The sequence below is a fragment of the Pleurodeles waltl genome, chromosome 2_2, assembly GCF_031143425.1.
Source record: "Pleurodeles waltl isolate 20211129_DDA chromosome 2_2, aPleWal1.hap1.20221129, whole genome shotgun sequence".
NCBI classification, from domain to species: Eukaryota; Metazoa; Chordata; class Amphibia; order Caudata; family Salamandridae; genus Pleurodeles; species Pleurodeles waltl.
In genome coordinates this window covers 7,464,465-7,477,074 of record NC_090439.1, presented here as the reverse complement: position 1 = coordinate 7,477,074, position 12,610 = coordinate 7,464,465, and the positions used below count along the sequence as shown (strand labels likewise).

The window sequence follows — 12,610 nt, the reverse complement described above, 5'->3', positions numbered from 1 at the left end:
CATCACATAACAGTACTATCCTGCTACCTTAGCAGTTGTCAGAACATTACACATTAGTTACTCTGCAAACTAGCAGTAGTCACACATAACACACAGGTTACTCAGTATTCTGCAACATAAGCAGTAGTCAGGAAACACGTAATCACATTAGAACACTTGTCATAAGAATATCATAAAACGCCCATAGTAGGAACATTAGAAAACCTATGGCAAGTTAGGGAACCATATTAGCAAGTCACGCCCATAAAAGGAACATGTGCACACATATGTAAAAGCATCATAGAACAGGTAGGCAATATATCATAATAGCAAAGTCTGTAGAAAGAACTTTAGATTAGGAACATATTGGTCCATTTAAAAGTACCTGTCTTGATGGGGAGGCACTTCCAGTGCCTAGAACAACTAATGGGGCCCCCGGCGCTCCTCTGCGCAAAAACGGGGGCCTCCCTCAACATGGCAGACCGAGAGGGGCGGCACGCACCCTCTCTGAATTTTTGACGGGCCCCTTCTGGGACCCGTGATCACTGGGGGGCCCCCCGGGCCTCCACCGGCCCTCTCCAAGGGGGGGCCCAAGTCAGGGAAATCCTTTAAAGGGGGAGGGGGGCGCCTCGCGCTCCCTCCTGGCAAAGATGTAAAAGATCGTTGCAGGGGTCAGGGGCCACAGCACCCTGCCCCTGGGAACAACTAAACAAGAAGGAGCACAGGGCTGGTGGGCCCAGCTACAGGCCAGCACAAGGGGTGCAGATGGTGGCAGTTCCTCCTAGTGACCAGGCAGGTCACAGGTCAGCACAGCAGCAGCAGTCCATGGCGGTTTCCTGGTGAGTCCATTCATCAGCGTTCTGTGTCCAGTTTCAAGTTCCAAGAATGTTCAAATTGTGGGGAAAATTCCCCTGTACTTATAGTCAGTTCTTACAGTGTTTTACAATGGTAGGGAGAGGAGGTTCCAGCCAGTTACAACTGGTTCTGGGAGTGCCCCCTCTCTCCTTTCAGCACAGGCTCCAAACATCAGTGGGGGGTTAACGACCCTATTGTGTGAGGCCAGGGCACAGTCTTTACAAATGCAGGTGTGCCCCGCCTCTCCCTTCTCTCAGCCCAGGAAGACTATTCAGTATGCAGATGCACCTCGGTGACACCTCCACCCTCCCTGTGTACAGGCTGTCTGAAAAGTATGCACAAAGCCCCAACTGTCACTCTGCCCAGACGTGGATTGGAGTCAAGCCTCAAAACACCAGAATTATAAGCACAGATAAATGCGCACTTTCTAGAAGTGGCATTTCTGTGATAGTAATAAAAAATACACCCACACCAGTAAGCAGTATTTATTATCACCATCACAACCATACCAAACACGCCTACGCTACCCCTCATAAATCAGACAATACCCCTTACACATAAGGCAGGGCATTTCTAATGCAATCCTATGAGAAGGCAGCACTCACAGCAGTGAGACACCAAGTTAGGCTGTTTGTCACTACTAGGACAGGCCATGCAATATGGCACATGTCCTGCCCTTCTACATACATGGCACCCTGCCCATAGGGCTAGCTAGGGCGTACTTTAGGGGTGACTTACATGTAGTAAAAGGGGAGTTCTGGGCCTGGCAAGTAAATTTAGATGCCAGGTCCCTGTGGCAGAAAACTGCGCACACAGGCCCTGCGCTAGCAGGCCTGAGACAGGTTTGAAAGTCTACTTCAGTGGGTGGCGCAAGAAGCGCTGCAGGCCCACTAGTAGTATTTAATTTACAGGCCCTGGGTATAGAGATACCACTGTACAAGGGACTTATAGGTAAATTAAATATGCCAATTAGGTATAAGCCAATCATACCAACTTTAGATGGGAGAGCACCTGCACTTTAGCACTGGTCAGCAGTGATAAAGTGCTCAGAGTCCTAGAGCCAACAGCGAGAGGTCAGAAAAACCAGGAGGAAGAAGGCAAAAAGACTAGGGATGACCATGCGTATGGCCAAAAGTCCAACACTCTTCCTGAGGTCGCATTGTATGTCCAATGCCATCTTCGACTGGGTTTTGACAAAGATGTCAGAGCGAGGCTTCGCTCGGAATGCCCTCGCCCAGATCTCAACCGGAGGTGGATCCCTCTATGGTCACCTTTCTGAAGAAGTGGTCCAAAAAAGGGTCTCGACAGAGCTTGGCGGTCTTGCCAAGACAAATTATTGGACATGTCTGGACCTCTCACCAAGATTCTTGAACTTGGGTTTCAGGCGAAGGAATCGGGAGTGGCTGTGGACCCGGACGTACTTATTGGATGGGCACAGCATGCAGTCTGTCTTTTAGGCAACACCAATGTGGCAATGTCGACGAAGAGAAGAAGGACCATCCTCATGCGCATTGACCCGAGATTAATCGAACTAGCATCCTCTGAGTCTGGTCCGGTGGCTCAAGGCCTCCTTTTCGGAGGTCCTTTTGTGAAGAATTTAGCAAAGTTTGCAGCCACTTACAATACCTTAGACAAAGCGCAATTGTCCTTAAAGAAGGTTTTTTGCAATTCCCTTTTTGGCAGGGCCGGACGATTTAGGGCCCGTTCGTCAGGCCGAGGTTTCAATCAGGGTCCCCAGAGGTAAAACTTCAATCGGTCAAGGGGTAGCTGGCAGGACCAATCATCTGACCAGACCTTCTACCCCTCCCGCCCCCGTGGAGGTCGCCAGAAATTCCGCAGAGGTTATGGCAGAGGCCAGCAGCGAAACTCTCAAGAGTCAGGTTTCTCAGGTGAGCATTTTACCTTACTCAGAGGTGATTTTGGGGGGACGGATTCAACACTTCGTCAACAACTGGAGGCAGATCACCCAACACCCCTGGGTTCTAGAGTCAGTAAGGGGGTTCAAACTGGAGTTTTACAATTCCCCAGTTCAGGATTCCCCTCCTCAAGATCTGTATTTTTCCCTTCCCGATCAAGAGCGCATATCTCAAGAGATTTCCGGCCTGCTCCTCAAGGATGCTATATGCCTCACCAATCCTCGCCCCAGGGGTTTTGCGAGTCCTATTTTCTTGGTCAACAAGCGTGGAGGGGGCTCCCGCTTAGTACTCAATCTCAAGGAGTTCAACTCCTGGATAGTTTACAGACACTTCAAGATGGAGGGTATCCATCTTCTCAGGGACTTGCTTCTAAAGTACGATTGGATGGTCCGCTTAGATCTAAAAGACGCCTATCTCTCGGTTCCTGTTTTCGCTCCTCACAGGCGCTTCCTGCAGTTCTTTTGGCAGGGGCAATGCAACAAGTTCAAGGTCCTCCTTTTTTGGTCTCTCATCAGCCCGTGGTGCTTCACCAAACTGATGAGGCCGGTCGTGGAGGCCCTTCGTGCCAGAGTGGTTCGGTTGATCGTGTATCTGGACGATCTCATCCTGATGGGCCAGGATCCTCTTTTGGTTACTCAGCACCTGTGTTGGACAGTGCACCTTCTACAATCGCTAGGATTTGTAATCAATCAACCGAAGTCAAGTCTCATCCCCTCTCAACGGATGGAATTCTTAGGGTTCCAGATAGATTCGGTTCTTTCCCAGTTGCTTCTTCCCTTACACAAGATTCAGAGTATCAAGAGGGAATTGAAATGTGCTTTGCAAGGCCAGACAATATCATTGAGATCAGTGGCTCGGATTGTAGGTCTTTTGGCCTCCTCTATCCAGGAGATTTTTCCCAGTCCCCTCCACTACAGGGCTCTTCAACGCCTAAAGATTCAACATCTGCAGAAGGGATTAGCCTATGCAGATCAAATCCTACTGTCTCAGGAAGCCAAGCTGGAGATGAACTGGTGGTTGAGCCACATGGGAGCCTGGAATGGCAGAGCGATCTTTGGCAGCGCCCCAGATGTGGTTCTGGAATCGGATGCCAGCAGGTGGGGCTGGGGTGCCAGGTGCGGGTCCCACTCCACGGGGGGTCGCTGGTCGGAGTCGGAATTACAACTCCACATCAACTACTTGGAACTCCTGGCAGGCTCGTTTGCAATCAGGAGTCTGTCACCCCTCAAAAGCGATTGTTGCATTCTGCTGCAGATGGACAACATATCCGCGGTACGCTATGTCAACAAGCACAGAGGGACAAGGTCTTGGATGCTCGCCGAGATTTCCAAGGATCTTTGGCATTACTGTCTCCAGCATCGGATATTGCTGATAGCGGAATATCTACCAGGGACCACAAATGCGGTGGCGGACTGGTACTCCCGACACCTTCGGGACTTCAGCGACTGGAGGTTACACCCTCTGATCTTTGCTCAGATCAATCTCCTGTGGGGCCCATGTTCTGTGGATCTTTTTGCCTCTCGGCTCAATCGTCAGATCCCTGTGTTCTTCAGTTGGCGTCCGGATCCGGAAGCGTAAGCGACGGATGCATTCTTACAGGATTGGTCATCCCTCAGGGGGTATGCGTTTCCTCCATTAAGCATGATTCCCAGGGTTCTGGCTCAGGTCAGGCGTCAGGGTGTGGACCTGGTGTTAGTGACTCCCCTGTGGAAGGCTCAGCCGTGGTTCCCTTTGATTCTGGAGATGTCATTCGATGTTCCTCTCCTGGTTCCTCATCGTCAGAACCTGTTGCTGGACCCAGTAGGCTGGCCTCACCCTCTGATTCTATCGGAACAATTGTGCTTAGTGGCGTGGAGAATTTCAGGGGCAGATGATAAATGTCAGGAATTTCGTCAGCAGCTTCCGCGTTTATCAATCAGGCCTGGTCCGATAATACCCACAAACAATATGCTTCGGCATGGCGAAAATGGGCCAATTGGTGTAGCGAACGGGATTTGGATCCCTCTAAGGCGGATGTTTGCTTCATAGTGAATTTCTTATCCTCTTTAGCTGAGTCTGGTTTAGACAATAGATCGGTTAACAATTACAGGTCGGCTATCTCAGCAGGGCATGTTCCAGTGAATGGGAAACCGGTAGGGGAGGATTTCTTGGTGTGCAAGTTACTCAGAGGCATTCATTTTGCCTCGCCTCCCCAACCAAAATATACGTCCCTTTGGGATGTTGATGTGATGCTCAGGTTTCTTAGGTCATGGCCTGATAACAAATATCTGTCTCGTAAACAGTTGTCGGCCAAATTAACTATGTTATTATGTCTGATTTCCTGTAAGCGGGTGTCAGATGTGAGAGCTCTGGATCTCAAAGGTAGATCTTTTTCCCCAGAGGGAGTATCTTTTGTTGTGTCAAGAAGAACAAAGAACAATACTAAATCTGTTTCTTATCCGTGTTTCCCGCAGGATCCTAAACTCTGTGTGGTGCAATGTCTTAAAGCATATGAAGCTGCCACCTGTGATGTTCGATCTGAACCACTCGGGCAACTTCTTATTGCTTTACAGAAACCTTTTAAGCCAGTTTCTTCTGCCACTTTGGCAAGATGGATACGATGGTTGCTTGCGGAGGCCGGTATTGATATTTCAGTTTTTGGGGCTCACTCAGCGAGAGGAGTTATGGCTTCAAAATCCTTTTTGTTAGGATCCAGTTTGAATGAGATCATGAAGGCAGCGGATTGGTCTTCTGATTCTACATTTAAATCATTTTATTATAAACCAATTGTGGATATAGCGTCAGTGGTGGTTGCACAGCTTTGAAAAAGCATAATCAAGCCTCCGGTCCTGACATAGAATCCAAAAAATTCTAGCTTTAGCGTCAAGAATTTTTAATTCTCTTAAGGACACGGAGGCGAAGATTATCCCCTCCAAAGGAGATGTGTTTCGACGTAGTAAGGTATAAGTACTACTGTTAAGGTTTTAGAAAGTTAAAATGTATGTATATTCCCACCCATTATGACATTCAGATTGATAGTTCTTTTGGGGAGTAGTTTTTATGTTTTTTTCTTTCTTCCTAGGAAATGATCAGAAACAATCTTGAAGCTCACCGGTTCGTCTGCTAGGAGTCTTTTTTCTTTTAAGATCTTCAGTTGCAGTTGCAGTTCAGGATATTCTAACTATCTGGATGGTCGGTTCGGACTCCTGTTCGGATGCTTATACTAGACTGTTTTTTCCTCAAGTTCCAGGTTGAGACTTTGTTTATTTTGTTGCAAAGAAAGAGGACGAATGTTCAGGACTTGGAGTTATATAGCCCATACTCTATGGTTGGTCACGTGATCTTACTTATGGGAAATGTAGTTTTTATATGAAATGTTTTTTATTAGGTGCTGTAAAAAATAAATGCATGGAAAGAGAAGCATAATCTTCCCCTCCGTGTCCTTGATAGAATTGAAAATTTTTGACGCGAAAGCTAGAACATTTTTTATCCTTCCTTAAGCGCTGCCACCACACGTGCTGCTCCTGCAGTACACACACCACCTCCGCTCTGCTTCCAATGCTCGGGCGCGAATCAACAGCAACATTCAAATGTGGAAGATGAACCGCTGCATTATTTTTCAATAAGGCGGCATAAGCGCAATATATACACCAGGGCTTATAATTAAATACCTGGATCCGTGTATATATTGGTCCTGGAATGTCTTATGTCACTGCTGTCAGTTATCACTCCTCAAAATGTAGAAGGTGCTTCTTCTAGTTAAGTGGTCCTTAGGGAATTGGCGTTTGATCCTTCCTTTGCGTAGGTTTGGTCTTCAGACGCTCGTCACCACGCTATGTCTCGAAAAAGCATAAACTCCTCTCATGGATTTGTAAGAGAAAAGTTTTATTGTCTGAAGCCTCCTACTGTTACACGTCTGCTCCTCTCGGTGTCAGCTGTTTATCTGCCCCGCGTTCTACATTCTGTGTAGAACACTTAGGGGCATATTTATACTCCGTTTGCGCCGGAATTGCGTCGTTTTTTTTTACGCAATTTCGACGCAAGACTAACTCCATATTTATACTTTGGCGTTAGACACGTCTAGCGCCAAAGTCCATGGAGTTTGCGTAATTTTTTAGCGTGGACACCTACTTTGCGTTAATGAGATGCAAGGTAGGCGTTCCCGTCTAAAAAATCGACTCCGAGGCATGTGCGTCGGATTTATACTCCCGGGCAAAATTCACGCCCGGGAGTGGGCGGGTCAAAAAAAATGACGTACGGCCGCTTTTGCGCCGTTTTTTAGCGCCTGCAAAAGGCAGGCGTTAAGGGACCTGTAGGCTCTGAAGGAGCCCAGAGGTGCCCTCCCATGCCCCCAGGGACACCCCCTGTCACCCTTGCCCACCCCAGGAGGACACCCAAGGCTGGAGGGACCCATCCCAGGGACATTAAGGTAAGTTCAGGTAAGTGTTTTTTTTTTTTTTTTTGTGTGGCATAGGGGGGCCTGATTTGTGCCCCCCTACATGCCACTATGCCCAATGACCATGCCCAGGGGACAGAAGTCCCCTGGGCATGGCCATTGAGCAAGGGGGCATGACTCCTGTCTTTGCTAAGACAGGAGTCATTTCTATGGGGGTTGGGAGTGAAAAAAAATGGCGCAAATCGGGTTGAGGTGAAAAAATTGCCTCAACCTGACTTGCCCCATTTCTTGATGCCCAAGCCCCATATCCCCCTACGCCGGCGCTGCCTGGTGTATGTCGTTTTTTTCCACGCACACCAGGCAGCGCCGGCGGCTAACGCCGGCTAACGTCATTGATTAAATACGGCGCCCGCATGGCGCTTCAGAATGGCGTTAGCCGGCGCTAATTTTTTTGACGCAAAACTGCGTTAGCGCAGTTTTGCGTCAAAAAGTATAAATATGGCCCTTAGCTTACATGACAATAGCAGAGCACACAACAGAGCTAAACACAAGTAATCTCATCAGTTATTTACACTGAAAACCAGTGCTTAATTTGAGCCAGTGGATGCCGGTGGGCTCCACAGAACACATTTTTGCCCACCTGCTCTTATTTTTCCTCATCTGATATTGATTGAGAGCAAGAGAGGGAAAAACGAAACAGAAAGGCTGATGAAGAGAAAGACAGAAAAAACGTCATAAAGGGAGAATGCAGGATCCTGCGAGAGTGAGAAAAGGGGCAAAGAGTGTCTGGTAGTGTCTGGTATTGGATTAAAGAGGCATGAGGTTTGACTTCTAGCTTTGGTATTCAGGACACCATTTGATTGCTCCGACCATGGACTTTGTAGTGTTGTAGCTCTGAAAAGGGCTACAACACTTTTTCAGGGCTACAACACTCCGTGCTCGTTCCGCCGATATGTTCAATTAATTTACACGACACCGCGTTGCTGTTTTAGTGTCGGCGTGGCAGGTTTGGGCCTTTCAGTTATGAGAGCCCGGCAGCACGGGTCTCTAACTGCTTGCGGCGCCGTTTCTCCCTCCCCGACCACGCCTCCGTTTATTTTTATAGCTCCGGGTGAAAGCCCTGGAGCAAACCATAAACAACCTAATTAGAGGTGAAACCCCTCTGGAACATTCGGGGATTTCACCTACAGCAGTTACACAATGCCAAACACCCCTCTTAATAGTGGAGTGTCGGCCGGCCGGTTACCTCACTGGCCACTACAGACTTCAGAGGAGAGCTTTGAGCACTTTAAGCTCTTCTAAAAACCGACCTCCTGTGTGTCATGTTCATGCTCAGCTAAAAAAACACTTATTTCAAAATGTAACAGAACACAAGGGCACACCTCAATAAGCCCGTGTTGGCCTCAGCAACTCACCTGAGACTTTCATTCATGCTTGATAAAACGTGCTTCCTTTAGCACAACGTTACTGGTAAATTTAGCTATTTATAGTACTTTCATATAATACGGCACTGTTTAAAGTACAAATTCTAAATCTTGATGCTGGTTTCTGTAGGCATTATGCATAAAATCAACAATATTGCCTGATGGATGCGGGTAACATTACATGCTTCAAGAATAAATCACACATCAATCCAGGAAAAAGAATTCATTATACCTTGTTCTTGGAATAAAGTGCATCAGAATATTCTCCTATACTTTACCTCCAGAAAAAAGTAACAATCTCCTCGTGCTCCATACGTGATGCCTGGCGTTTTGCTGACCCATGGTGTGTCCGCAATCACATAGTAATCAACATCAGCAAAAAAAGTGTTTTTTTTTTGTTTAATAAGTTCTTCTATACCATCAGATCCAACTTCTTCCATCCCTTCAAGGATAATTTTCACATTCAGGGGAAGTCCCTGTCCAAAGATAATCAACAGCATTCGTAAGAAATTACCTTAGTATGGGCAAATAGGTCATTTTCATAGGGTTGTTGAAAAAAGAATCATACATTAACTTGAACTGCTTCAATTGCATTCAGAAAAGCCAAAACGTGTCCTTTGTCATCATCGGTGCCCCTTCCATACAAATTACCTTCAAGAGAAAAAGAAATGGTAAGATCGCATTTGTTAATCAACGGCATCGATAAATTAGTTACCCGTCTAAAAGGTGCATGGTACATGGCAAGCAGCATAGTGTAAAATGGGGGACCCTTCAGGTGAAATGTGCTGAGGTGACCCTAAAACATTACCTAGGCTGGCTGCTTCACAGATACAAAAATGTGTTACGTCAACTATGAAATTCTAGAGGAGATGGAGGTACTCTTTCACCAACCGTCAGGGATGCAGGGTGTACATTACACCTAATTCTCTGAATTGTAAAATAAATAAATAAACAAACAAATAAATACGTAAGATCGGTGCGTGGACCCAAAGTTTCTTGAATTGTCCACCACAATGCTGGTGTTGCCGAATACCAAGAGAGCCTAGACTTCATTCCACCTTGTGCCTCTTCATTCCACCACCCTACACTTCGTGTACATTTATTTCATTCTAGCAGGATATTTTTCATCCCTGCTTTCTCCTTTTGTCTTTGTTTTCCTACTCTTCTCTAACTCTTTTTTTCTCACATGTTTGTCTCTTTTCCTTTTTGTTTTAATCAAAATCTAATATTGAAAAATACGTCCTGGTTCCCAAAAACCAGAGCTGGTGTCCACTAAACCTTATGCCAGAACAGATATTAGTCTATATTTTGGACTCACCCCATGTCAACCTTGACTCAGATTAACGGGAACCATTGGAAGTCACACTCCACTGATCCTCAGTAACAAAAGCAGCGAGTAACCTCTATATCCACAACAAATGGCCTCTCAATGATTAGCCGTCTTAAAAACACAACAGAGAATTGAAATGGAAGAAGCACCATTTGTAGGGTGCCACTTGACTTCTACCTTTAAATGCATCCAGTTTTCACTCTGAGGACTAGTCACGGTTTGAGGAGAGAGAACGGGCATATGGTCGCTCAAGGCCATTGCCAACTAGTATGTACAGTGTCCTGTTTTTTTTTCTAGAGCCAGAGAGTTAAAGGCCTTTCAGCGTGCCACCACAAGGTTATCACCCCCCACCACATAGGCAATGAGAAGGAAGTGACCCTATTCACTACTCACACTCTCCATTGTGATCCTGTTTACCGGCTACAGATATTGTGGGGGCTGAAGTGAGCTGCACAGTCCCCTTCCCGAACTGTGTGCCGAGCGCTGACCCCACAGAGAACTGCTGAGTGCCTGAGTGGGAGTTTGTCAAGGCCCGCATCTCCACCTGACAAGGTTCCTGTCTCTAGAGGTTCCTATGCATTCACCTGCTGTCTGTTGCTTTGCCTGGCCTGCCTCAGAGCTCCAGGCAGGAGCCTGCACGGGCATCTGTGACCCAGATTTTCCCCTGGCATCGGTGTGTGTAGTCGGAAGAGACCTCACTGGGCTGCCGTTCGCCCCGCTGTACAGTACAGATGCTTGATGTGCTGCCTTCTGCCTTAATTGGCTTCAACCCTTTCTGTCTGGATGGGCCCGTGCGGCCTGCTGCACACCACATTTCTACTCCCCTGCCTGTGCCCACCTGCCAGATGTACAGTGAACATGCAACCTGTCCTGCCAGGCTGCCACCACTACCAGAGCAAGGTGATTACTGTTTTTATTGTCGATAAGGGGGGCAGTGGGCCATCTGGGACTCTGGGTTGAGCACTACCCAAGCCATCTCTTTACTTTGCTTGCCACCCAAGTGCTTTTGCTGCATACAAGCATGTGCGGGCAGTGGCTTGAATAACTCAGTAACTGTGTGTACAGTATCATTGGGAAAAGGGGGGGGGGGATATTACCCCTTGCACTCACAATTTTGAGATGCACCTGCCTGCACCTCTCATGTTATACTGAAGGACAGATCACTGGGCACTGTTTCTCAAAACAAAAGCTCCCCAGGGATACAGCACAAGCTCAAGGAGTGTATTCCAATTATATAAGGTGTGGTCAAGCAAAGTACCACTATGAGTTCACCACAGTAGCCAAACCAGGCCCGTCCTGTTTCAGCTCCCTGCACATGTCTCTGTGACACTGCTGACACTATTTAGTCAACTGTTGGACCCTGTCATGGCGGCAGAGAGATGGCGCTCTTGGATAGGATGACTGCAGCACTATTTTCGCACCACAAGGGAAACTGATGGCGCAGTGAAGAGGTCCTGTGAACTGTACGAACTCTTTGAAATCCTTCCGAATACAGGGGATGATGCTGATTATTACGTGGTGGTGGCTGCTTTTAACAGGCATTTCGATCCGCAGTTTAACCCAGACTACGAACGTTTTATGCTGTGCCAGGCCAAACAAACAGACACTGAGGGGCTTATTTACAAGCCCCTTGTGCCGCCTGTGTGTCACTTTTTCCCATACAAAAAGTTACGCACTGTTAGTCCAAGGAGCTTGTAAATAAGTTCCTGAATATGTTTTACGGCAGGCTGAGGACGTTAGCTAGTACATGTACAGGCATAAACCAGCATGAAGAGGTCTGAGTGCAAGTCATACAAGATTGTTGTCAACGATGCTAAGGTGACTTATCCTCAAGCAACCAGGTATTTGCTGGACGACATATGTGAGAAGGTAGCCTCTTTCTAGCCTTGTTACCCCCACTTTTGGCCTGTTTGTGAGTGTATGTCAGGGTGTTTGTCACTGTTTTCACTGTCTCACTGGGATCCTGATAGCCAGGCCTCAGTGCTCATAGTGAAAACACTATGTTTTCAGTATGTTTGTTATGTGTCACTGGGATCCTGCTGGTCAGGACCCCAGTGCTCATAGGTTTGTGGCCTATATGTATGTGTCACTGGGACCCTGTCACACAGGGCCCCAGTGCTCATAGGTGTGCATGTATATGTTCCCTGTGTGGTGCCTAACTGTCTCACTGAGGCTCTGCTAACCAGAACCTCAGTGGTTATGCTCTCTCATTACTTTCAAATTGTCACTAACAGGCTAGTGACAAATTTTACCAATTTACATTGGCTTACTGGAACACCCTTATAATTCCCTAGTATATGGTACTGAGGTACCCAGGGTATTGGGGTTCCAGGAGATCCCTATGGGCTGCAGCATTTCTTTTGCCACCCATAGGGAGCTCTGACAATTCTTACACAGGCCTGCCACTGCAGCCTGAGTGAAATAACGCCCACGTTATTTCACAGCCATTTTACACTGCACTTAAGTAACTTATAAGTCACCTATATGTCTAACCTTTACCTGGTAAAGGTTAGGTGCAAAGTTACTTAGTGTGAGGGCACCCTGGCACTAGCCAAGGTGCCCCCACATTGTTCAGAGCCAATTCCCTGAACTTTGTGAGTGCGGTGACACCATTACACGCGTGCACTACATATAGGTCACTACCTATATGTAGCTTCACCATGGTAACTCCGAATATGGCCATGTAACATGTCTATGATCATGGAATTGCCCCCTCTATGCCATCCTGGCA

At 47.2% G+C, this 12,610-nt stretch overlaps 1 protein-coding gene across 1 annotated transcript in view; it reads right to left on the bottom strand.

Moving 5' to 3' along the window:
* The window catches only part of LOC138279655 (cytosolic non-specific dipeptidase-like), a 280,513-nt gene that overhangs the window by 82,976 nt on the left and 184,927 nt on the right, over positions 1 to 12,610 (bottom strand). The window contains exons 5-6 of the mRNA XM_069219419.1: positions 9,118 to 9,200; positions 8,828 to 9,025 (exon numbers count right to left, since the gene is read on the bottom strand). Coding sequence (XP_069075520.1) covers positions 8,828 to 9,025; positions 9,118 to 9,200 — 281 coding nt within the window. The remainder of the gene's footprint in view (positions 1 to 8,827; positions 9,026 to 9,117; positions 9,201 to 12,610) is intronic.